Source organism: Rhinolophus hipposideros, assembly GCF_964194185.1.
Source record: "Rhinolophus hipposideros genome assembly, chromosome: 24".
In the NCBI taxonomy this organism is placed as follows: Eukaryota; Metazoa; Chordata; class Mammalia; order Chiroptera; family Rhinolophidae; genus Rhinolophus; species Rhinolophus hipposideros.
This window is the reverse complement of record NC_138070.1, coordinates 23,203,227-23,229,026: the sequence shown is the minus strand read 5'-3', so window position 1 is coordinate 23,229,026 and position 25,800 is coordinate 23,203,227. Positions and strand designations below refer to the sequence as shown.

Genomic DNA, 25,800 nt, shown 5'->3' with positions numbered 1-25,800 from the left:
AAATTTAAGCCCTACTGAGAGACCTAAAAGGAAATTCAAAGAAATTACAGGAAATTCATACTGTTTATTAGCTAGGATGTCTTAACATCATAAAGATGGCAGATCTCTCTCTACTTATAAATGTAACATAAGCCAATATAAATAACCACAAAAGTTTTCACAATCAGACGAGCTGATTCTGAAGTTATATATAAAAATAAATAGGAATAGCTGAAATATTTCTGAAAAAGAAGATTCATCAGGGAAGACTAGCCCTACTAGAAATTAAAACTTACAAGCTCTAATAATTAAAACTGAGTTACTGACATGAATATACAAAACATTGGGATATAATACAAAACCCAGAAATAGGCTCAAATGTTTATGAGAATTATAAAGAATGTTTTGCATCCATGATGAATCATTCAATAAATGGCAGTCAGGTCTATCTGATACTCTAGAAACAAAATTGGAGCCCTACCTCACAACTTAAAATTGAGATTTTTTTTTAAAAATGTGTAACATTTTTGTTTAAAATTTTAGAAGTTCCAGAGAAGAATATTTCATAATCTCAGAAGTAAAAAAATGTCTTTTCTATAAATGACACAAAATTTAAACCACACAAAAATAAGTATTTTTGGCAAGGAAAATTACACAATAAAGAGTCAAAACACAACATCCTAAGGAAGATATTTTCTTCTCATATAATGAAGTCTTTTAATATGTAAATAGTCTTAAAATCAATAATATAGACCAATAACCAAATAGAATAGTAAAGGATATGAACAAACATTTCACAGAAAAGGAAATTGATGTTTCTATATGAAACAATTTCAACTTTACATCAAAATAATTGCAAATTAAAACTAGTAAAGTATCATTTCTCATTTATCAGATTGTCAAGTGTCAAAAAATTTGATGAAATTGTTGGTGTGAGTGTCGGTTAACAGACACATACACACGTAATTTAAACCTCTAAGGAGGGCACTGTAGAACTTTTATCAAAAATCATCAACGAACATTTCATCTGCAATTCCACTTCTAGGAATGTATCCCATGTAATATGTGAAACATATAATGACAATTACAATAATGGGCATCTTTGAGCAGCTGCTATGTTCTAAGTGTGCTACACTAACAATGTTAGTTCTGACAGCGTCCTCATGGGGAAGGTCGTGTTGCTTTCTGTTCTGCAGATAGGAACCTGAAGTACAGAGTGGTTGAAGTACCCAAGGCCCAGAGCTGTGCATTACAGAGGAGTGACTGGTTTGGCCCAGGGCATTCAGCCGTAACACTGCAGTATCTTGCCTCCTGTTCCATCAGTGTCTATTACTGAAGAGGCTGGGAGACAGCCCAGCTTGGGTGTTTCTCCGCAGAGGCTGGTTAGATAAATTATGGTACATCCATATGGCCCATAATGAAAGGGAGGCCCACTCTATGCTGCATTTTATTAGTTCTGAGACACATGTTTGCACATTTTAACACCTCTAAGATCAGGTACATCGTATAACCAATGGCATCTGACAATTACATTTGGTAACAATTTCTTTTTTCGTGGTGCATGAAGTACCAGTTCACCTTAGATTCAATTAAACATGGTGTATGCAGTGATTTTAGTTTTCTTTTTACTTTTCTGTAACTCCGCAAATTTTCTTCAATGACAATACATTACCTTTGGACCTAGAAAACTTATGTAGAATGTATAGAGCATTTGATGTGGTATCCGATTTCTGAGGCTGACTTTATTCTCTTTGACCACAGGGACTTCTCCACGGCGTTTTTTAACAGCATCCCGCTCTCAGGCTCCCTGGCGGGCACCATGCTCTCCTCTCACAGCAGTCCGCAGCTACTGCCGCTGGACGTCAGCACCCCCAACTCCTTTGGCGCCTCGAAGCCCTCCTCAGAGCCCGCAGCAGCAGCCGGCACCCGGCCTGCGGGTGATTCTGTCAATAAGGACAGGTGAGTGGTCACCAAGGCTTGCTCCTGTCTAGGGAAAGTTCAGGTTTGGACACAGTTCTAGGGACGTTTCATGGACCCTTCAATAAAAAAAGAATGAAAGAAAAAAAAGATACTGGATTTCAGACGAGGGCCTGATTGGAAGGGAGGCCTTGTTCAGGTGAGTCTGGGACGTACAGGCCTGTGAGGACTTCACGTCCTGTGGGAAGATGCAGTCCCAGGTTTGGGCTACTCAGGGTAGGAACCAGCTAGAGACACGTCACCTGCCGCAGGGTGAGCCCCACCTTCCGGCAGGTCGACACTGGAGGTGGCTCAGGCCTCTATTGTCCTGTCAGGAGCATTGCCACACCAGTCATCTCAATCAGGTGCTCGTGTGCTGGGCCATACACCCCCCTCACACCCTCAGAGTTAATTGCTCAGGGGACCTACGTCTTTACCAACTGCTACCTGGAAACCAAATCAGAAGGCAAAAAGAATCAGAGGAGCATGAATAAGAGTTAGGAGCCATTACTCAGCAAACATTTGCCCAGCAACTTCTCTGGGTTACGCACTATGCTAGGGCCCAGACGTCCGCAGGGGGTTGACTGGTGGTTCCTTGTCCCCAGGGAGTGTATAGGCCAGTCAGGGAAGAGGCAGACATGGGTACAGGGATAGCTCCTGGGGCCCCCTGGGTAGAAATAGCTAGCCATCCAAGTGAGGTTGGTGAGCAGGTCTCAGGAAGGCTTCTCAGAGGACGACTTACCCAGGGCCCATATAGGCCAACCAGGGGAAGGGGATGGGGACAGCAGCAAGAGCAGAACCCCAAGCCCCTGATGAAGAGTGGCAGTAAAGGGGACGAAATCTGGGCTTCTGTGCTGAATCAGGTACCCTGTGCTTCTCCCTAGAGTGGAGACACAGAAGGCTCTGGACTTGTTGCTTAGGAAGATCACTCCAGCAGGCATTGGTGCCCAGATGTAGCTGCCACCCTAGCACACCACTCGTACTATTAGAATGATTCTGCATTGGCGGGGATGGGGTCTTTTGCTATTGCAGCCTTCTATTTCTCTGGGCTTTGGTGTCATAGCCGTGATAGCACGCACAAAGCATTAAGTGTCACGTGTCTTAGGGAAGTGCAAGGGTGGATGAGAAGAGCAGATGGAGCAGCTAGAACAGTTAAGAAGCAAAGCGTCTGGGGAGGGAGGACGGGATGCTCCAGATCTGTGAAACGTTTCAACAGTTGGTCCTGCCATGTCCCTGGAGACAAGTGGAAACTATCCAGGATGCCTGCCAGGCATCTGGTGTGGGGTCCAGGCAGGTGGATGTGATCAGGAGGAGGCCCAGTGGCTTTGGGACTCAGTGTGTGGGATGCACTTGGACACGCGGGAACGTTGTTAGGCTCATGCCTGGGCTGTCCTTTATCTGTGGAGTAGAAGGCAAGGGCTATAGGGTGAGCACTTGGAGGAGAGTGTGAAGAATGTGTAATTGTCACAGTGAGGTGGGAGTGGCCACCAGGGCGGAGGATGAAGGCCAGGAACAGACAGTGGCTTCAGGACCCCGGCAGGGGCGTGGGGGGCGGGTTCTTAGTAGACCCATTGTTGAAGTGGGAAATGCTGATGGTTGGAGTGATTGGGATGCTGTATTCGGGTTGTGGAGATAGGGTCATATGGTGAGAAAAAGGGTTGTAGGAACCACTTTATAGGCCTCATGCTACCCCTAGAAGCTCTCAGAATGTGAGTGAATTTGCTCATAACCTCAGATAGCTAAACTTCCAGAATTTTAACACATTAAAATATTAAAGAAGTAGTCAGGAGTAGTAGATTATTACATCTTGAAGTTGTGTTGATAGAAGTTTGACATTTGTGCCCCTTCCACTTGGCTCCAGGTAATGCAAATCCTGGACTCCGAAATCCGTGGTGCGTTGTACTTGACATGCTCTGCCATCTTCTTCCCTCCCCCAGCGTGAACGCTACCTCGACTCCTGCTGCGTTGTCCCCCTCCGTGTTAACAACCCCATCCAAGATCGAACCCATGAAAGCGTTTGACTCCCGCTTCACGGAGCGGTCCAAAGCTACGCCTGGCGCTCCTGCCTTGACCAGTGTGACTCCGACGGCCGTGGAAAGGTAGGTGGCAGCTGCGTGGAGCTCAGACCGGGAGGTTGCAATCTCGGGCTAGCAGTGCAGCGTCCACTCTGCCATCGAGCAGCATGCCCTCCCTGGAGAAGCAGACTCTGGTCTCTCTGTACTTGGGAGCCCCCGGCTCCAAGGATAAAGGATCGGCTGCTTCAAGTGGGAAGGTGTCTGGAAGGTGCTGTGGAGGAGGACCGAGCTGGCACAGGGAGGACCGAGCTGGCACAAGGACTACAAGGCAACAGTATGACGTCTGGTCAGCGCAGGGGTGTCCTGAGAATAATGTTGTTCAAATGGAGCCCAGTTTGCCCAGAATAGCAGGAGGGTGGTTGGAGCGATGGAAGGCTCTGAGACTGTGGCTGAGCTCTTGCAGGCCCTCTGCTACTTGCCCATTCCCCGTACCTCCCTTAGCGCACAGCAGCCGAGTCACGTTGGATGTTCTTCATTTCTTGGAGTTGCGGGAGTCCTCCTCAGGTTGCCATTAGCACCGAGCTTCTCTGCCTCCTGGGGCAGCCCGCCACAGCACGGAGCTCACTGCACAGTCCAGTGAGGTGCGGGCTGGGAAAATTAGAATTGGATTGGGCCACTGTCCTCCACAGGGTCCAGGAGCTTAAGTGCTGTCCTCTCAGGGTTGCCTCTCACCTTGAGGTGACTAGCGCTTAGCAGCCCTGGGCAGACACACCCTAGCCTGTGCCACCATCAGCCAATTGTGGGGATGTTGGTCACAGACTCTTGCAGTAGCTACATAGTCAGCAGGTGCTCAGTGTAGGGAGCATTTGTAATAAGACCTCTCCTTGCAGTAGACGATGTCTTGGTGCTAAAGCCGAAGTGTGCTGTCCCCAGGGCTTCAGTCATGTGATCTTGAAACTGCTTGCCTGATCAGGATTCGTTCTCCTTGGAGAACAGGCTCTAGCACAGGAAGACTCTCCCTCCGAGTCAGCTTCCGTATCTCTGACCTTGGTGTGGGCCTTGTATTCTACTCTGTAGTGTACAGATATTAGAATATAGATATTCAATGTGTCTGTTTATCTAGCAGTAGGGAGGATCTGAAAACCTTCCTGCTGCTAAACACTTTGAAATGCTGGATGAACTGCAACGTACATCCCTAAAACACATGACTAGTTTACAAGATAATAAGGGAAGTCCCCAGGAGCCAAAATCTAAGAGTGAACAAACCACCAGAGCAGTGCGCAGGACCACACTGTGGGGGTTGGGCTGGGCTGGGCTGGGCTGAGCTGACATGGTGACCAAGGACCTTGAGTTTTAATGGCCACATGGATTAAAGAGAGGACCTTGGGCCTGAGCCATGCAGGGGGTTGGAACTAAGACACTAGTGTCAAGTCAAACTGCTTGAGAAAGTACACCTCCAGTGAAGGGGCACTGAAAAAAATCTGACAGGTAGCATGAGAACATGGCTGAGAAATTGCCATGTCTCAGCCTGTTCTCTGGGTTAGGAAAACAGTCTTCCCCTGAGACTACAGGGATAGCGTCACAGGCCTGCCCCCATGTGGATCGGGGATCAGTTTAACATAGCCTGTGTCCTAAAAATCACCAACCCAAGAAACGAACACAAAAGGAGATTCTGGTCTAATTAACACCCAGAGGCATTTGGGCAAAGCAAATGCAAATCAGCCCTCCCAGGGACATTTTCCTGACTCCAGAGGGTGTAGCTTTCCCACCTATGGAGCACTGCCTGAGATGGACTCAATCCAAAGTAACAAAACAAGTGAGCAAACAATGCGTTATGCACAAATGTCAGGAGACACTGGACACAAGGTTTAAACCTCTATAAACCTCTGGTCATAAAATTGTCAGATGAAGACTATCAAATAAATATATTTAAAATAATCAATGACATGAAAGATAAAACAATGTGAGGAAAGATTAATATACTTTCCCATATACAAAATTAACTCAAAATGGGTCAAAGAACTGAATGTAAGAGCTAAAACTTGAAAGTTCTTAGAAGAAACATACATACGATGCAAATCTCTGTGAGCTTGGATTAGGCCACTGTTTCTAGATATGACACCTAAAGCACAAGCAACTAAAGAAAAAATAGATTAGACTTCAAAATTTCAAACTTTTACTCTTCAAAGAGCACCTTCGGGGCAACCAGTTTGCTCGGTGGTTAGAACGCAGTGCTCATAATACCCAGGCCGCTGGTTCAATTTCCACACGGGCCAGTGAGCTGCGCCCTCCCCAACTAGATTGAAAAAAACAACAACTTGACTGGGAGCTAATGGGTCCTGGAAAAACACACTGTTCCCCATTATTCCCCAATAAAAATTTAAGAAAGAAAGAAAGAAAGAAAGAAAAGCACTGTCGACAGAATGAAAAGACAACGTACAAAATGCAGGAAAATATTTGCAAATCATATCTGATTAAAAAATTTGGTCCAAAAAATATAAAGAACTCTTACAACTCAGCAGTAAAAAGACTAATAACCCAACTTAAAAATGGGCAAAGGATTTGCATAGAAATTTCTCCAAAGAAGATATGCAATGACCAATAAGCACATAAAAAGATACTCAACATCATTAGTTATCAGGAAAATGCAAATCAAACCCACAATGACATACCCACTAAGATGGCTAAATTCAAGAAGTCAGATAATAAAAAGTGTTGATAAGGATAGGGCGATATCAGAACCCTCACAGATGGCTGGTGGAATTGTAAAATGATTCCACTTTTATAGAAGACAATCTTAGCAGTTCCTCATCTGGTTAAACATCGAATTACCGTATGACCCAGCAACTCCACACCTAAGTATATAACAAAGAGAATTGAAAACATGTTCATGCAAAAATCTGTATACAAATGTTCGTATCAGTATTACATGTAGTAGCCAAAAAGTGAGAACAATCCAAATGTTCAAGTAATGAATGGATTTTTAGAAGGTGGTATGTCCATTCAATATAATATTATTTGGCAATAAAAGGGAATGGAATGCTTATATGTGCTACAACAGAGATAAACCTTGAAAACATTACGCTAAGTGAAAGAAGCCAATCACAAAGGACCACATATTGTATGATTCCATTTACAGAGGGTGCCAAAAAATGTATACACATTTTAAGAAAGGAAAACTGTATTAAAATTGTAATACTCAATATACACCGATAACAAAAAAATGAATGCAAGTCATGTTTGACTTCTGCAATTACAAGAGGTGCTCAAGGTAGTTACCATCAACATCCAGACACTTCTGATTACGGCGAACTACTGCTTGAGCAATGTTGACTAAAGTGTCCACTTGTATACATTTATTTGGCACCCCTCTGGTGTCTTAAATGTCTGAAATAGGCAAATCCATAGAGACAGAAAGTAGATTAGTTGTTGCCCTGGACTGAGAGGAAGGGAGGATGGGATGACTGCTGATTGGTGCATTTTATCTTTGGGATTGTGAAAATGCTCTGGTGTTAGATAATGGTGAGGATTGCTTATGGATATACTAAAACCAACTAAATTCTGTAATTTAAAGTGGTGACTTTTATGGTACAAGCGTACCTTGGTTTATTGCACTTCGCAGATACTGCATTTTTTTACAAATTGAAGGCAAAACCCTTTTCTACCAGCAAAAAGATTATGACTCACTGAAGGCTCAAATGATGGTTAGCATTTTTTAGCAATAAAGTATTTTTAAATTAAGGTATATATGTTTTTGTAGACATAATGAGATTGCACAATTAATAGACTACAATATTGTGTAAACATAACTTTTATGTACAGTGAGAAACCAAAAATTCAGGTGACTCACTTTCTTGTGATATTTGCTTTGCTTTAGTGCTCTGGAAATGAATCCGCAGTATCTCGAAAGTATGCCTGTATGTGAATTATAGCCCAATAAAAAATAAAAGGAATAAGGCCAGGTATATCTGGAAATGAACCAAAAGGAGGAGAGGCTAGAGATAGGCAGGCAGAGGAAGGGGTCTGTGTACACCTGGCAGGAGTTCCCCAAAGAGTGTACATTATGGGGCAGTTGTTGAGCGAATAGCTGATGTTTCATAGGCTTAATCAGAGTGTTGAAACCTCCGTTTTGGAAATGGTGTGAGTTCTAAACAGTAAAGAAAACTAAATCTCCACCTTAGAGGAAACCATAGAGCACCCTAGACAGAAATTCCTTCTGTTCACTGAGGAAGCTACCTGTTTGCCGTGCGGGTTTTCATGGCCCTTGTTATATCATTTCCTGTCTCTTGGGGAGTGCACACCCTGATTTGAAAAAGCACACAGGATACCCCTTGAATCGGGTTGTGAGAAGACAAAGTCTTACCTGCATGACCTGGACCCTGATGCCACCAGGGTTCGCCCCTCATGAGCCATGTCTTCAAGGTCTTACAGGGCCTTTCAGACATACATAGAGCTCCAGCAAGACCTGTAAAATAAGGGCCATCAAGTTTGCCATTCTCAGTTTTTCACTTGAAAGTGGCAGTAAGTGAGCATTGTCTTAGGGCTGAGCTTCCTGCTTCAAGGCAGCAGGATGTGTGGTGAGAGTCCAATAGACTGGGGCTAGATTCTAAGAGGAAATTACGGTTGGATCCTCATATGAGGAAAGTGAAATAAAACAAAGCATAGATAGCATCTTTAATAAAGGCTTTATACAGAAAATGCAGTTTTCTAGATACGGTTGTTTCTTGCATCGATTCTCAGTAAAAGCCGGGATGGACCCTTTAAAACACCCATCATTGGAGGTTTTCCATTGGGGCACAGTGTCACGTGGTTAGGAACAGCACTTTGAGCCATATACCCTGTAGTTAGTACCAGCTCCCCACTTCGAGGTGGGGTGATCTTGAGCAAGACGTGTAGTCTTTCCGAACCCATCTCCCAGGCAGAATGGCTCTCTGGAGCACCTGCCTCAGGAGATATGTCTTGAGGACTGAAGAGGGGGCACATGTCCTGGTCCTGTGCTCACAGTGAGCAGCACATGTCAGCTGCTGCTGTCTCTTCTTCATTGTACCTCGTGACGGCGGGGCAGTGAGGTCCCTGCAACCTGACTGGTACTTCTTAGCCAAGAGCCTCAGGTGAGGCTGAGGAACAAATGCTAGCCTCCCAGGTGCAGGAAGGCAGTCCTGGGTGAACCTGTGGGTCTTCCTCTCCACCCTGCCCTAAGGCTGGGTGTCAGTGAGAAGCACAGAGAGGTCCAAGTTGGCCTAATCAGACGTTTGGAACCTGGGATGGAGCCCGTTTGCAAGGAGGGCAGCTGCTGCAGATCCACAGCCCAGTGCCCCTAGCAGGTACTGGAGACCCTGGTACAGGTGCACAAAGGCTGGAAGGTGCAATTCTCAATGGGCTCCTGGGCTCGGGGCCCCTGAACAGGGTGTCAGGCAGGAGGTGGGGAGACTACCGCGGGCTCTTACAGAGGTCCCAGCCCTAGAGAGTGGGCAGCGTGAGCTGGGGCAGTTGTCAAGCAAAGTGAGGTTCATGGGCCAATGTTGTGGTGAGTTCAGAAAGTGGTCAAATAATTTAGAAACTTATACGACAGTTTGACATTGCTATGACAGTCTTACTGTATTTTATACAACCATTGTTACACAAAAGTCTGAAAATTTTAGAAAAGATTTTTAAAAGGATTTTGGGAAGCACTGACTTATAGTTTCCAGAACATAAAACTACACCCAGAAGTGGATGGTTTGACCTATTATAGGACATCAGAAATGGGGAGCAGGCTCTTTGGTTTCATGGAGCAAAGTCAGGGGTTCCTGGGCTTTCCCAGTGTTTACATGGGTACAAATGGGTAGAATTCAGGATTGTCTACACTGGCACGCCTATCCCTATTTCTGTGACCTGGGCTGCGAGTAGGAAGAACAGCAGAAGACAGTGCCCAGGGGAGGGGCTACCAGGTCTCGGGCCCTTGCTCACACCTGCTAGTTACCAGGCAGAAGGCAGGCAGTGGTAAGGGCTCTCAGGCTCCAGACGGGAGTGCAATTCACAGTGAACTCCTGAGGAAAGGAGTTCAGTGATAGTGTCTTTGACCCAGGGATTTTGTCACGTCCAGGGATGTTTATTACAGTATTATAATAGAGAACATTTACCCAACATCCTTGAAAGACAAGTGTTGAGGAAATAAGCTATTGGTTATTTAGCTTCTCATTAATATTTATGAAGACTGAAGAACTATGGAAAAATAATTCAGGTGGAGTGTTATTAATACAAAATCTTCACAAACTCTTCCAAGAAATAAAAGAGGAGAGAACATTTCCCAATTCATTCTATCAGGCCAGTATCATCAGGATACCAAAAGCAGACAAAGATATCACAAGAAAAGGAAACTACAAACCAATATCTCTTATGAATATGGACACAAAAATCTTCAAAAACACATAGCAATATATAAAACGAAGCATGACTGGGCAGCCGGATGGCTCAGCTGGTTAGAGCGCGAGCTCTCCAACAAGGTTGCTGGTTCAATTCCCACATGAGATGGTGGCCTGTGTCCCCTGCAACTAAAAACTGAAAATGGCAACTGGACTTGGAGCTGAGCTGCGACCTCCACAACTAGATTGAAGGACAATGACTTGGCGCTGATGGGCCCTGGAGAAACACACTGTTCCCCAATATTCCCCAATAAAAATTAAAAAAAAAAAAAAAAGCATGACCAGGTAGGATTGATCTCAGAAATGCAAAGTTTGTTCAACATATGAAAATCAATTCATGTAATACACTATCACTAGGGGAAAAAAGCAAACACCACATGATCAAACTCCAGCACCTATTCATGATGTAAATTAAAAAAAACAAAACTTGCAAACCAGAAGATAGAAGGGAACTTCCCAATGATAAAGGGAATTTTTGAAACACCCATTACTGATATTATGCTTTATGGTAAAAGAGTGGGTGCTTTTCCTTTAAGATCAGGAACAAGACAAGGATGTCAGTTGTTGCCACTTCTGTTCAACACTGTTTCTGTTCAACTAGAGTTTCTAGACTAAATCATTAAAGCAGGGTTGCAAGATATAAGGTCAATATACAAAAATCAGTTGTATTTCTATAATATACACTTCCAAAGAACAATCATAAAATGAAATGAAGACAATTCTATTTACAACAGCATAAAAAAAGAATAAAATGCTTAGGAATAAATTTAACAGAAGAATTAAAGTGTAAGTATAAAACTTATACTCTGGAAACTACAACACGTTGTTGACAGAAATTAAGGAAGACCTAAATAAATGGAAAGACAATCCATGTTCGTAGAATAGAAGACTTAATATTGTTAAGATGGTAGTACTCCCCAAATTGACCTACAGATTTAACACAGTCCTTTCAGAATTTCAGCTTGCTTTTTTTTTAAAGAAATTGAAAAGCTCATCCCAAAATTCTTGTGGAAACTCAAGGGCCCCAAAATATCCAAACAGTCTTGGAAAAAAAAGAGCAAAGTTGGAGGACTCACACTTCCTGATTTCAAACCTAACTACAAAGCAATAATAATCAAGACAGTGTGGTACTAGCAGAAGAGTAGAAATAAGATCAAAAGAACAGAAGTGAGAGTCCAGAAATAAACCCACATGTGTTATGGGTTTTTTGTTGCTATTCTTTATCAAGTTGAGGAAGTTCTACTCTATTCCTAGTTTGCCAAGAGTTTTTTATCTTGTCTGGATGTTTGGTTTTTGTCATATGCTTTTTCTGCATCTATTAATATGATTTTAAGATTTTTCTTCTTTAGCCTTGTTAGATATGATGGATTATATTAATCAATTTTGAATTTTGAACCAGCAATGAATTTTATTTGGTCATTTTGTATAATTCTTTTTGTACATTGTTGGATTCAACTTGCTAATATTTTGTTGAGGATTTTGTATTTATGTTCATGAGAGATATTGGTCCATATTTTTTCTTTCTTGTAATGTCTTTATTTGGTTTTGGTATTGGGGTAATGCTGGCCTCATAGGAGTTAGGACTTATTTCCTCTGCTTCTATTTTCTGGAACAGATTGTAGGGAATTTGTTTATTTTCTAACTTAAATGTTCAGTAGAATTCACCAGTAAAAATTGCCTGGGCTTGGTGCTTTCTTTCTCGGAAGGTTATAAATTGTTGGTTCAATTCCTTTAATAGATATAGGCCTATTTAGATTAGTTATTTTTCCTTGTTTAGGTGGATTTTAGTTTTTCAAGGAACTGGTCCATTTTGTCCAAATTATCAAATCTGTGGGTATAGACTTGTTTGTAATATTCCTTTATGATCCTTTTATTGTCTATGGGATCAGTAGTGAGGGTCCCCTTTCATCTTTGATATTAGTAATTTGTGTCTTCTTTTTTCTTGGTTAGCCTGTCTATAAGTTTTATCAATTTTATTGATCCCTTTAAAGAACCAGTTTTTTATTTTATTGAAAAAACTGTTGTTTTTTTATTTGTTCTTGTCTGAGAAAGTCTTCATTTTTCTTTTACTTTTGAAGTACAATTTCACTGAATAGAGAATTCAAGGTTAGTGATATTTCTTTTATAAAACACTTTAAATATTTCATTTCACTTGTTTTTTGCTTGAATGCTTTCTTAAGAGAAGTCTGATGTACTTCTTTTTCTTGGCCTTCTATGCCTTTTTCTTGGCGTAGGTAAGGTGTTCTTTCTCCTTGGGCTTCTTTCAAGATTATTTTTTTGTCTTTGGTATGTTGCAGTTGGTATATGTTATGTGTAGGTGTAGAGTTTTGGGTACTTATCCTGGTTGGTGTTCTTTGAGCAACTCAGATCTGTGGTTTGGTATCTTTCATTAATTTTGAAAAATGCTCAGCTATTATTAGAATATTATTATTATCCTCAGCTATTATCACTCTTATTAAATTTTCTCAGCTTATAGGACCCATTTGTTCTTGTATGTTGTCTGGCTTTTTCCATAAATGCCCTTAGCACATAGTTATTTAAAACTTAGCCTAGTAATTCCAGAATCTCTACCACCTCCAACTCTGTTTCTGATGCTTGCGTCATCTCTTAAGACTGTGTTTCATTTGTTTATTTTGTTTGTTTGATTTTGTTTTTCCTTTTTTCATGCTTTGTAAGTTTTTTGTTTAAAAGTGGACATAATGTACTGCGTTACAGGAACTAAGGTAAAAAGGCTTTTGGTACGAGGTTTTGTTTATCTGGGTAAGAATTAGGCTTGGTTTACTGCTTCCTGTAGTTGTAGGGGTCAGAAGCTTCAATTTCCTCCAGTGTCCTTGTTTTTGTTCTTTCCAGTGTCCTTGTTTTTGTTCTTTGTTGTCTTTGATTTTCCCTAGAAACTCCTTGTTAAATAGAGTTGATATCTTGCAGCTCTCTTAGTTGTAATCTGCTGTTTATCATACTGGAGCCCACTTGATTTCGTGGTGAAGTACTGGAGAGGAGAAGCATTCTATAATCTCTTATTATTTTGTTGGACCAGAGTCCCTAGGCAGTGACCTTCAGAGGAGTTCCTTTCTTCTTTTTTTTTCTTTCTTTTTTCTTTCTCTCTCTTTCTTTCTCTTTCTTTCTTCCTTCCTTCCTTCCTTCCTTCCTTCCTTCCTTCCTTCCTTCCTTCCTTCCTTCCTTCCTTCCTTCCTTTCTTTTTTTTAACTTTTAGAAACTGTTTATTTTCTGTCAGCCTCATTTCTATTTTGCTTAAGAGTTTGTGGAAGAACAGCTTAGGACGCTCAGTGGTTGTTCCTACCCGTTCCGCGGCCTGAGCAGTAGGGGCTGCAGACCAGTCCCAGTGGCAGCTGACACTCCAGTCTTCGGTAGGAAACTGCTGAGTAGACACAGAGAGCACTGCTCACTTTCAGACCAGTCTGCGTCCTCAGGTTGAGCAGCAGTGAACTTGGGAGCTGGAGCCGTCTGTTCACCCTGAAATTCCTCCTTGGTCACAGCCACTTCAGCAGCAGCCTGCTCTTCCTTTTCAATCTCCTAAGGGTCTCTGGAGAAGTAGAAATCAGGCTTGACCTCCATAGGTGCTCGCAGGAGATGGTGCCACGCATGTGCAGAACTTCCCGGGCGGGCGTCGACCACGTCAGACCCACGGAGTGAGCGCCCTTGTTGCTGCGAGGGATGGCCCTGTCCACATAGCGCAGAGGAGAGTGTTACACAGAGCAGTGGTCGGCAGGTTGACCTGATGCCTCTGTGAGAGGCCGGTGGTCAGCCCGGGGATGGGTAACCACCCGGAGTCTCGGCTCCCAGGATCTGGTTAGTGAAGGTCCCAGGAGTGAAGCGGCCAGCAACAGGAGTGGCTCCGGTGGCAGCAGCAAACTTCAGCACAGCTCGCTGGCCAGTATTCTTGGACGATACGACACTGACATCAGCCGGGTTTTCAGTGTCAGCAATGGCACGAGCTGCCAGCAGAAGCTTCTCCCAGGTTCTCTTCAGATTTATGCATATGTCATGCAGGGTACCATGCAGGGTCTCAGCTCCCGCTCCCTGCATAAGAACGCAGGACATGGTGAGGCCAAACAGGAACACCAGCGGAGCCATAGATAGGGGAGTCATACCACATTCTCGCTAGCAGCTGGGCTGGAAGAACAGGAAGCAGGAGCCACACGATCCGCAACCTGCCGTCCACTTCTCTGCCAACCAACCAACAACCAACCCCCTAGCGTAGCCACGGCAGTTATATTAGTGGCCAATGGCTAACCGGTTATAGCTGATGGCCAACTAGCCACAGCTGATGGCCTTCTATTACCCAAGCCAGCACCTTTCCACAGGAGGCCGAGAGCCTGGAACTGCTCTCTGGGACTCTTGTCCCCACAGCGTATGAGCTAGATGCCATGACGTTTCCATTTGTAGATGTATTGCTCCATTTGGAAGTCAAGGTTGGTGCCACCTAAGAGGGTTCCAGCTGCAAGGAATTTGAGGACATCCTCTTCCTTCACTTACAGGACATCAGGGCTCTGGACATTGTGAAAGATTCCCCTTAAGTTACATGGGAAGCGAGAACAGCAAGAACAGCGCGGTGTGGGTCCCTCTCTGGGTAGTGCGGAAAGCCAGAAGCATTTCTTAGCGCATGTGCATGGGTACGGCTAGGCTGGAGTTAGTTAATTGCCCTCACTGCGGGTCCCACATGGCTCTAGTAAAGTAGTTTCCCTGAGGGCATGCTTTCATTAAGGAGAACAGAACTCTGGGTATGTTTCAAAATGATTAATTCCCCCCATCCTTCAACCCAGAGCGCACAAGGGAAGTACTCCATCCCTCATCTTCACCCATAAGAACCTGGTGGCACGCCTGGAGGTAACACCACCAAAAGTATGGGTGCTCTTCTACCACTAGGCCTCCAGGAGTTTCAACTCGCCCGCCACAGCCCAAACTTGGCCTCCAACAATGTATCAGTTACCTTTTAAGTCTTCCTGCTGGTTAGGATTCCAGGAGCTCTGCTCCCAGTGAGCTGGTTTGTTGGTTTGGTTTTGTGTGCCTGTCTCTCCAGTTTTCAGGGTAGTGGTTTGCCCTATGATCTCACTTCTCTGATGGATCTAAGAAGACTTGTTGATTTTCAGTTTTTCAGCTTTCCTCTTACTTTGAGAATGAGAATGATGACTTCCAAAGGCCTTTGTATGTTAGAGCAGAAACCATAAATCCTCTCCTGCTTTTTAAATATATGAACTTTTTGGGATAAGTATGGATTTTACGAATTATTATAAATGAATAGTCATATTGAAAAAGCCGTGGGTCTGTGTTTGTGCAGGTTGAAAGAGCAGAACCTTGTTGTGAAAGACCTGAGGCCCCGGGATCTCCTGGAGAGCAGCAGTGACAGTGATGAGAAGGTCCCTGTGGCCAAGCCCTCCTCACTCTCCAAGCGAAAACTGGACCTCGAGGTGGAGACAGTGGAAAAGAAGAAGAAAGGGAGGCCTCGGAAGGACTCTCGGCTCATGCCCATGTCTCTGTCTGTCCAGGTGAGGCCAGCCGGCCTTGCTGCCTCCCCCAGTCCACCTGTTGGGCTAGCGCAGTGCTCGAGTCTGCATGTGCCCAAGTGGAAGAAGGGAGAAGGGTGGCATTGGGCCTTATCAGTGTAGGAACAGCTGCTTAGGCATGCATTCCCCTGGCGGTGGCATGGAGGCCTGCCTGAACGTCCCCCTGGCGTCGGCCACCTCACCTGTAAGGTGGGATCACTGGACTGTTCATCTGCACGGTTGTCCTTGCAGAGTGGGTGGGAGGGCCTGGGGAGCAGGCCCACCTCACCTGAGGTGACTCGCCTTTACCTGACACTGCCCTACAGTGCTGGGAAGGGGCTCAGGGACATTTCTGCTCTTGCAGTCCCCAGCTGCCCTGACCACAGAGAAGGACACCGTGTGTTTGTCTGTACCAGCCCCTGCACTGAAGCTGCCCATGCCTGGCCCCCAGAGAGCATTCACCCTCCAGGTAAGCAGGCTTCCTGCCTCTCCCTCACCCCCCGCCCCCTCCTCTTCTCCTTCTCTCTCTCTCCTTTCTCCCCCAGTATAAACCCTGAAATGTCATAGACAGGGCTACTTTCCAGTGGCCCTCCATCACCTTCTGCCGGAAGTTGTAGTTGATCAGGGAAACCACCAGTCTTATCAGCAAGATCACTAGGTTCTTCTCCAGGAGCCCCCTTGTTCCTCCCACCCCTTACCCCAATTTTCTCCTGTGTGGCTTTTCCTGTCATAGTCCTTGCTGCCATCTTCTGGATGGCCAGCTCCTTCAAGACTTGTCTCACGTGTCCCTCATCCTGGAAGCTTCCTTGCGCTCCATACTCGGCCCTGGGCAGCCTCAGGCTCGCTGCCCATTGGACTGTGTGGTAGTGGCCTGTCTCCCGACCAGCCCACTGGCCCTGTTCACTTCCCAGAGCCCAGCATGGAGTTGTCATCACAGCTATTTGAGCGCTCAGAGTGGAAGCTTGTAACCATGTGCTTGTTCAAAACCCAGTTTTATTATTATTTTAGAGCAAATAATCCTTTATACCCAGAGGCTCAGTAGTCACTCAGTCCAGCACCTGTGCAAGACCTTTGCACATGCTGTCACCTCACACCCTTTGTACCTCAGCTCAGGTTGTACATCAGTGGGAAACTTTTTAGGACCTCATATGCAGGTCACTTCCCACTGGCCGCACACTGTAATCCAGCTTGGTCCTCATGCGGTGCTGGAGAGCACGTGTTTGCCCTTCCTGCCACAGAGCCTGCTGGGCCTAAGGGCAGGGACCCACGTGGATTGTTTTTGTTGATGTGAGCAGAGGCAGGGCGCACAACCCCTGCTCCCAAACTCCTCCACCTTCTCCTGGGGCTTCACCACTGAGTGCTGCGTGGGGCCGTACTTGGTTTCTGGAGGCCTGTGAAGGGAGCCTGGTTCCCGGCCATATATGGCCCTCTGCCCCCACCCACCCACTTGCGTGGCCACGTGAGTGCACACTGTTAAACCATTCTGCCTGGTTTTCCGTACAGAATATCTGTTAGTCATCTCCTTGGACATGAAAGATGGGGCTGAGCCGATGTGGAGCCAGGCACTAAACTAAGCACTTCTACACGTGCTCTTCCGGGGACACTCCCGTGAGGTTGGGCTCTGATAAGCAGACCGGGGCTCACTACCAGAGGAACTAGAGAGGACTCTGGGTTTTCTAGGCTTTTCCTTCAGGCACTGGCACAGACTGTTATTGCCAAGCACTGCAATCTTTGAAGACAATCAAGTAGGAGGCAAGAGACCCATGTCTCACTCCCAGCTCTGTCCCCAGCTGGCTGTGGTCCCTTGGAGTGTGCTCGTGGACAAGTCATGTGCCTTTTCTGCATCCTCCCTTGTGAGAGGAGGTGGTGGTTTAGAAGGCTCTGGGAACTTTAGCTCTGACACCACTACTCTGTTCTGTTGTATGGATGACAGGCACAAACCAGCTCCCAGCATTCTTTCTGCCCTGATGGGCCATACATCCAGCCCTCCTGCCCTCCGTCTTGTTACTGCCCCCACCACTACCCTTCTGTTGGCCAGCCAGCTCTGTCTGTCTCTTGTGTCTTCCCCCGGCCTCAGGCCCAGGCCGCGGGCCTCTAAGCATCTCCCCTGTTCTTCACCCAAATCTGGTGGGCTCACTATTGCCTGAAAAGACTGTTGTTTGCTTTCCTCCGTTCAGGTGAGCTCCGACCCCTCCATGTACATTGAGGTGGAGAATGAAGTGACAGCTGTGGGAGGAGTGAAGCTGAGCCGCTTGAAGTGTAACCGGGAAGGGAAGGAGTGGGAGACGGTGCTCACCAGCCGGATCCTCACTGCCGCTGGTAGCTGGTAAGGGTGAGGGTCTTCGCCTGGCCCAGCTTTTCATGTGAAGTAAGCACTGTGCAGCGCTGTGTAGTGCTGTTGCTGCCTGGGGGATTCGCTGCCCCCACGTGCTGGCTCCCATGCGGGCCTGCACTAGGTCTTCTCCAGCCTGAGTGTATGCGGCTTCCATCTCAGTCCCCGTAACACCCAGTGAAGTTGGCGTCATCCCCATGGAACAGGTGGGGAAACAGCTTGGGTCCTAGAGGCTCACCCAAGCTGGGATTTCCACCCAGGTGTTCTGATTCCCTTGTCTGGCCAGATTCCTGAAGTCTCAGGTTCTAGGCTGAGTCTCTGACTTGGGCTGGTTCTTTCTCTGAACCGTGGATTTTAATCCAAGGAGGTCAGGATAGATTTCTGACTGTCCCCTGAGTCCCCAGCTCAGTCCTTCTGAGGTTCTGCACGTAGCGGGAAGACCTTAATTCAGTGTTAGACATCCAGTGTCTCCCGGGCTGTGATCCTTCGAAGCTGTCCCTGCACGATCCTCTCATACCTCAGGTGGAAAGGCCTTCTGAGCACACAGCTGGCTGTCCCCATGGAGACGCACTCCATCATTCCCACACTTCTCCTGGCCTGTCTTGGCAGTGGCCTCCTCAGGACTAGTCTGGCTAGTTGTAGCCAGGAGACTGTCAAGTGGGTGCTGTGTGGCCTCACGTGAGGAGTAAGGTGTGCTTTCTGGGCCTCCGTCAGTGCAGAGATCCCCTGAAGCACCTACCCCATGGTCAGCATTAGGGCGAGCTCAGAAAAGCTTGAGCAGCATCGGTGGGGAGGAAAACTGTCTCTAAAGAGGGGTCTCACGTTCCGCCAGCCCTGCTGCTGCGCCCTGCCCCAGTCTTCATGGCAGGCCCTGTCCCTGCCTCTCCTGCTGCTGCCCACGCGCAGGCGCAGGTGCAGGCAGAGGGAAGGCTCTGCATCTTGGGGCTGCTGCCTCTGCCACAGCACCTGACCTTCCTGACATCTGTCCCCTCTCTGCCTTCTCAGTGACGTGGTGTGTGTCGCCTGTGAAAAGAGGATGCTGTCAGTGTTCTCTACCTGTGGTCGCCGCCTCCTCCCTCCCATCCTCCTGCCATCCCCAATCTCCACGTTGCACTGCACGGGCTCCTATGTCATGGCACTCACTGCTGCAGCCACACTGTCTGTCTGGTAAGACACAGGCCTGGGCTGAGGTTGGCTCCAGGCAGGGCAGGAGGAGGCTGTGCAGGTTCCCCTTTGCTGCAGGGACAAGGAAGGCAGTGGAGGAGGCCACTTAGTAGACGTGCCCTTCGGCCCTGCTGGCATGGAGGTCTTGCCAGCCAAAGAGACCCTGAGCAGTCGAAAATTGCTTGTGATGGCCACCCTGTATGTGGGGGGGCGGGGGGTAGGGGTGGGGGCGGGAAGTGGGATGCAAGTGGAAGTGGGGCAGGCTGCCCACCCCTGCCGCCATTCATATAGGAGCAAACCACATGATAGATCACAATGCCTAATTGCATGTGCCAGGGTCCTTATGTGGGGTTAATTAGAAATGGGATCTTAGCTGCACAGCATGGCCATACATCTTCCAAAGTTGGCGTGGCATTCGTGGCGAGCCCCACAGCTCTGTTGCCTAAGCCCTCTACTATAGACTTGTGTGGAGGGAGTAGAGTGGCACATGGGAGCAGAAGCCACTTTTAGGCCAGAGCCCCTCTCGGGAGGCCGGGCTGGTGTGCACCAGGGATCGTGGAGCAGGAGTCTGAGCACCGAGGTGCGCTCTGATGCATTTACACAGACTGGAGAGTAAACTGTTCCTATCTCATCCTAGGGATGTTCACAGACAGGTGGTTGTGGTAAAAGAAGAGTCTCTACACTCCATCTTGGCAGGTAACCGGCAGTGGGCCGCCCATGGTCCCCTGTGGGTGGACAGGGGGTAGGGCAGGGCAGCTCAAGTCCCAGGTCTGACATGCAAGGGCCCCCTCAGCCTAGACAGAGAACCATAGCCAGGCTCTGGGCCCAGCCCAGCGTATTCATTGTGGCAGGGGGTTGCAGTTACGTTGCAAGGAGCTATAGTCTCTCTGGGGCATATCTGAATGGGTCCTTGCAAGGTGACAAAAAGACAGAAAGAACCTGGTGGGTGGCAGTGAGAATAGCAGTTGCAGAGCAGGGCAGAGACTCCTTCGTTGCTGAGTCAGTATTACGGTGCCTATTCCTGGGCCTGTGGGAGCTATGGCTCAGATTTCTCCTTTGGTGCATGTGCAACCACTTGGTGATCAGAACACACTCGGAACCCATTCTCTTGACATCTCCCCAGGAAGTGATATGACGGTGTCACAGATCTTGCTGACGCAGCACGGAATCCCAGTGATGAACCTGTCCGATGGGAAGGCATATTGCTTTAATCCATCACTTTCTACATGGTAAGCAAGTCAGCCCCTGGCCCAGCCCCCCGGGAGAGTGTCCGTCTGAGCTAGAGCCCAGAACAGCAAGCAGAGGCTGTCCTGGTGGTCAGGCCTGCCTGTCTCGGCTTCTCCTGAGAGTGGGCTCTGTCTGCTGGAGGGGACAGAGCTCAAACCTATACAGGTCCCACTGTCCCCTTGAGAGGCTGGTGGCCCACAGCCTCTCTGCCCTCAGAACCCATGCACAGGGGTACTTTCCTTTGTCTGAATTGTTCTCTGGGGTCACTTTGGGATAAGCATTTGAAGATTTTTATGGTTGTAAATATATATTTTCAGCCTGGCCCCATTAGGTGTCATCAGTGTAGGGGAGTCACAATAGCTTTTTCAGCACTGGTCAATTTTATAGCTTATGAGGTGTCCAATAGCACTTGCAGCTGCGTTTGTGAATTAGTAAGGTTGCACGGTCACCACGTATGATGGTCTGTTCCTTTCCCTGTCCGTTTTGGAATTTGGAGCCCTTTTCTCTATTTGTAAAATCTCTTTATACATCAGAGATCTTAACCCAGACATGTAAACTGCATACAGTGTGTACCAGCCACTCCGAAAAACTCTCCTTCTGCCTGTGTCTTTGGTCCTTCAGACCCAAGCTGGCCGCCTTCCAGCACTTCTGTTCCGAGTTGCCAGGCACAAGTTTATCCCACACTAAGATCTCTTTTTTGAGTTAAAAAACAAAACAATCCAAAAACTCCCCACCACCTGCTCCTCCAAATTGCCAAATGTTGTGTATTATGTGTGATTACTGTAAAAATGGAAACAAGCCAGCTATTTAAGAAGGGAAATGTTGACCCTTTGCATTTTGTACACATTTACAAAGGCATCTGGCTGTTTGAAAAGTATGTGAAGAATGTTTTCTTTATAAAGATGTGAAGGGTCTGGAGAGGACAAAGAGCTGACTGGCTGGCAGGCTGTGCCAGGCACAAGAATGCTGGAGCCCTGGCATTCCTCCCAGCTTCCAAGGGCTGGGCCATATGGGCCCCTGGGCAGGCGGGCATTTCCAGGACACTTCACAAATAGGCAACCCCGTCCCCAGGAACCAAGCCCGCAGGGCTGATGTGTGCACGGCAAGAGCCCTGTCAGTGGCCTGCGCTGGCATTCATGTTCCTTTGTTAGGAAACCTGTTCATGAAGGGCCTGTCGTGAGAATACAGTGACACTCAGCCCTCACTGGTGTTCTGGCAACAGGTCACATGGCACTGGCTCCTCGGCGGCCTTGCCGCCAGCCTCTTCTGGGGGACCTCCTCGTTTCCTGAGCTCAGTTCTTGCCTTTGCCTCCCCAGGAACCTGGTTTCTGACAAGCAGGACTCCCTGGCCCAGTGTGCGGACTTCAGGAGCAGCCTGCCTCCCCAGGACGCCATGCTGTGCTCGGGACCCTTAGCCATAGTCCAGGGCCGTGCCTCCACGTAGGTGACCCGAGTGCTGGGAGAGGTAGTGGGGTCATGCAAATCCAGTCCCACCCAGGCCAGCCCTCTTGATTGCTGTGTCCTGTGCCCATCTGATGCTCAGCATAGGCAGGCTGTGGGTGCCAACAGTTGTAGGCCCACGTTGGGTAGTGTCTCAGGGTGCTGGAATGCAAGCCCGTTACTTCAGGGCCCAGATGGCAGTCTGAGATACTATGGGTCATGGATACCCACATTGGGCAGTAGTTTGGTTGGGGATCTGGGCCTTCGGCCTGTCACCTCAGGCCTAAATGGCAGGTGCAGGGTGGGTACACCTGGGATGCCAGAGCATGTAGGAGGTCCACAGCTGGGATGTGGGGATGGGTGGGCCAGCCTGGAGTCTCTCTGCACCCTGCTGGCTCCTTGCTGGTGCCCTGGGCGCATGGTGGGAGCCGCCTGCTCAGTGCAGTGCCCACTGCTTCATGATGTGTACCCTGCCGGTCTCTGCAGTTCTGGGAGGCAGGCAGCCCGGCTCTTCTCCGTGCCTCACGTGGTACAGCAGGAGACCACCCTGGCCTACCTGGAAAACCAGGTCGCAGCAGCACTCACCCTGCAGTCCAGCCATGAGTACCGCCATTGGCTCCTCCTCTATGCACGGTACCTTGTGAATGAAGGTGAGGTTCCTGGTGGCCCCTCCACCCCCCTGGGCCCAGCTCAATCCCTGTCCCAACACAACCCTTCTGAAAGCCCGTGAATCAGGGCAGAGGTGCAGTGGCCTAGGGCTCTCTGCACTCCTTTTCCTCCTGGTCTCCCATGGTCATCCCAGAGGTCCCATGATCAGGGCAGCTCAGCAGGCGTCCAGTCCCATTACAGGCCCTGAGTATTCCCCAAGGGCCAGCAGGATTGGCAGTGGGAGGGGGTGGGTGCAGAGGACTCCTGGGAAGACATACAAATGCGATGCTCAGACCTCTGCCCTCCCTTACGCCCTGGTAGCATCTGTGGTGAGCAGGCTGGTCACCCCAAGGGAGGGTGTCTGCTTGCAGTGTCCAGTGTGCCTGTATTCCTCTTCCTTTTCTGAGCCCCCTCCTGCCCTGGAAGGGCCAGCCTGCTGTCCAGCACCTCCTGTGTCCCTCTAGCCCACCTGTCCCTGCCAGGGCTCCCTCAGCACCTGTGGCCACTCCACAGTGTATACCCCTGTTGGTCAGCAGAAAGCAAGGTGTGCTACAAGAGTTGGCCGTCCTGTTTTGGGGTAACCTCCAAAGCCTCTCATCTTTCTGCTAGGCAAGCATGGAGTCTACCTTACCAGCCTTCCTCCTGCTTGAGCTTGGCCTTCAGGACTGTGGCCTGGGGAGTGGCCCTCCCACAGTTCTCCCTGTGTCACTACCGTGTTTCCCCAAAAATAAGACCTAGCCGGACCATGAGCTCTAATGTGTTTTTTGGAGCAAAAATTAATGTAAGACCCAGTCTTATTTTACTATAAGACCCCGTCTTATATTAATTTTTGCTCCAAAAGACGCATTAGAGCTGATGGTCCAGCTAAGGCTTATTTTTGGGGATACACGGTATGCAGGTTACAGAGCAGTCTCCCCCACAGCCTTTCCTGGCTGTGCTTAGCTTTTGACATCACCCTCCTCATTTTGTTTATGATTTAGAGAAAAATAAATTAAGTATAGAGAAGATAAAAAGTCATGCCAAATCCCTACAAATGTAACTCTTAGCACACATCATGTTGCCTCTGATGCAACTTCATGCATATATACACCTTGCAATATATAATTATGAGTATAAATCTACCGCTGATGACAACAGACATGGCTGACCAACTCAAAGCCCCTTGCCCCTCCCCAGCTGACTCCAGTGATGAGTTTGATGCTCACCCTTCCCACCGGTCTGTGTGGTTGCCCAGCATGTGTGGTCTATTCTAATACTCAATTTCCCAAGCTCTCACCCCTTTGCTGGGATGATCCAGTGACACCTGGGCCTCATACCCCACTCCCCTGAGAAAAATCCCTCCTCTGGTTCCTCTCTGCTTTGCTTCATCCTTGGTGCTGATCAGGACTCACCCTGATGGCCTGCATAAAATCGCTGCCTCCTCTGGCAATCCATCCCCCATTTGTGGGATCACTTCTGCTGCTTGCTTCTCTTTTTCCATCTTCCACATGTCTGTTCCAGTATCCACAAATCACCCCCTCTCTCCCTTGCTTCCTCAACCGTAAAAGGAAAACCCAAGTTTTAAAGGGAGACCCCACACATTTCTGAAATTCCTCAGATTCCAGCTTCATCCTCTTATTCTCTACCCTCATCTTCGGGTGATTTCATATATTCCCTATGGCTTCAGCTGCCCCCAGTGCTGACAGACCCCCCAGACCTGCCTTCAGCATTTTTGGCAATCCACCTGGCTATGCCCATAACCCTTGAGTTGACAGGCCCTAGCCTTCTTTTGCCATCTCTGCCCAGTCACCACCTACTCAGTCTAAACTCATACCCTTGCCATCTCTTACCTCCTGAAGGCTGCCTGCTGACCCTGCTGATCTCTCACACTGGCTGCCAAAATGTCTTCTCTCAAACAAATCTGACTAGCCCTCTCCCCTCCTACAATTTCCCATTTTTTTTCCCATCACCTTAGGGAGTTCATCCCGGAGCTGGCCATGTCTTATTTTTCCCATGAGCCCAGCACACACAGGGGCGTCTGCATACATTGTCAAGGGAGTGGGTGAATGAGTGAGAATCTGTCATTATGGGTCTCAGAGCCCCAAACTGAGAGAGATGCAAGAGGTATTTTGCCCGTCGAAGGCAACAAAATAAGCATTTGTTCATTCTGTTTTGAGGTACACAACAACTTAGCATATTCTTGATTTTTTATTTCTTTTTGTAATGTGTTCCTATTTCTGTTTTGTTTTGTTTTGTTTTTGTTCTTTTGTTTTTTTCTGTAATTAGGGTTTGAATACCGACTCCGAGAAATATGCAAGGACTTACTGGGTCCGGTTCACTACTCCACTGGAAGCCAGTGGGAGTCAACGGTAGTGGTAGGTGCTGCTTTCATTCTTGCTGCAAGAATTCTCTCTTGAAAAGTGAAGGTGGAGATTTAAAAAGGAAGCCAAAGTGCTTTAAAATTCTTCCCCATCAGACGTCTCCAGCACACTGCCTTGGATCCCAGCATCAGTGAGCTGGTGAGATGCCAACACTGCACGGTCTAGCAGGAGCTGGGCCCTTGACGGCAGGCCTAGGAAGCGTCAGCCACGCACCTGTGCTGAGGAAAGCTGCCTGCCCGAGGCTGCGGGTTTGTTCAGTAGTGAAGATGAAAAACCCTTCCCTGCCTTTCTGGAGCTCACAGTCTGGTAGGGAGGCAGACGTAAGCAAGTAAGCAATTTAGTCAACAAGATAGATTTAGACAAGCTAGATGGCTTATGCTAAGAAGGAAGTAAGCAGCGCGGTAGGACAAGGGTGCCTAGGAAAGGGTTGCCAGGGACGACCTCGGAAGAGGGCTTTGAGGAGGAAACCCGAGGTTAAGAATGAGCCAGCTCTGCACGCCCTGGGGAGCATTTCCTACCAGGTGGTAATAGGTGCAAGGGGGGCTTGGTGCCGGGAGGCCGCTGTGGCGGGGACACAGGCACAAAAGAGGGTGAAAGGAGGCAAAGGAAGTGAGCAGGACGTAGACTACGGCAAGCTTGTGAGGAGCTGGATTTCTAGTCTAGGCAGTGGGAGCCGTTGAAGGTGATGTGAACCAGCACATACAGGTCCGTGGAGGGGGCGTGACCTTGCAGAGACCGGTCCGTGGAGGGGGCGTGACCCGACAGAGACCGGTC

At 47.8% G+C, this 25,800-nt stretch overlaps 1 protein-coding gene and 1 pseudogene across 6 annotated transcripts in view; one reads left to right on the top strand and one right to left on the bottom strand.

Moving 5' to 3' along the window:
* HIRA (histone cell cycle regulator) overlaps window positions 1-25,800 on the top strand; it is an 84,290-nt gene that overhangs the window by 43,756 nt on the left and 14,734 nt on the right. For 3 of the 5 annotated variants that reach the window (XM_081037871.1, XM_081037872.1, XM_081037874.1), the window contains 10 exons: window positions 1,741-1,938; window positions 3,873-4,034; window positions 15,651-15,858; window positions 16,220-16,324; window positions 18,033-18,181; window positions 19,193-19,354; window positions 19,989-20,047; window positions 20,475-20,580; window positions 21,896-22,018; window positions 22,505-22,668. In XM_081037871.1, the coding sequence (XP_080893997.1) occupies window positions 1,741-1,938; window positions 3,873-4,034; window positions 15,651-15,858; window positions 16,220-16,324; window positions 18,033-18,181; window positions 19,193-19,354; window positions 19,989-20,047; window positions 20,475-20,580; window positions 21,896-22,018; window positions 22,505-22,668 (1,436 nt within the window). Of the gene's footprint in view, window positions 1-1,740; window positions 1,939-3,872; window positions 4,035-15,650; window positions 15,859-16,219; window positions 16,325-18,032; window positions 18,182-19,192; window positions 19,355-19,988; window positions 20,048-20,474; window positions 20,581-21,895; window positions 22,019-22,504; window positions 22,669-24,931; window positions 25,021-25,800 lie in introns of all 5 variants that reach the window. The other 2 variants (XM_081037873.1, XM_081037875.1) reach the window with 1 other exon arrangement.
* On the bottom strand, window positions 4,057-14,413 carry LOC308492605 (small ribosomal subunit protein uS2-like; annotated as a pseudogene). Its single transcript has 2 exons — window positions 13,653-14,413; window positions 4,057-4,221 (listed from the first exon to the last, which is right to left on the bottom strand). The product of its transcript is annotated as a small ribosomal subunit protein uS2-like (transcript).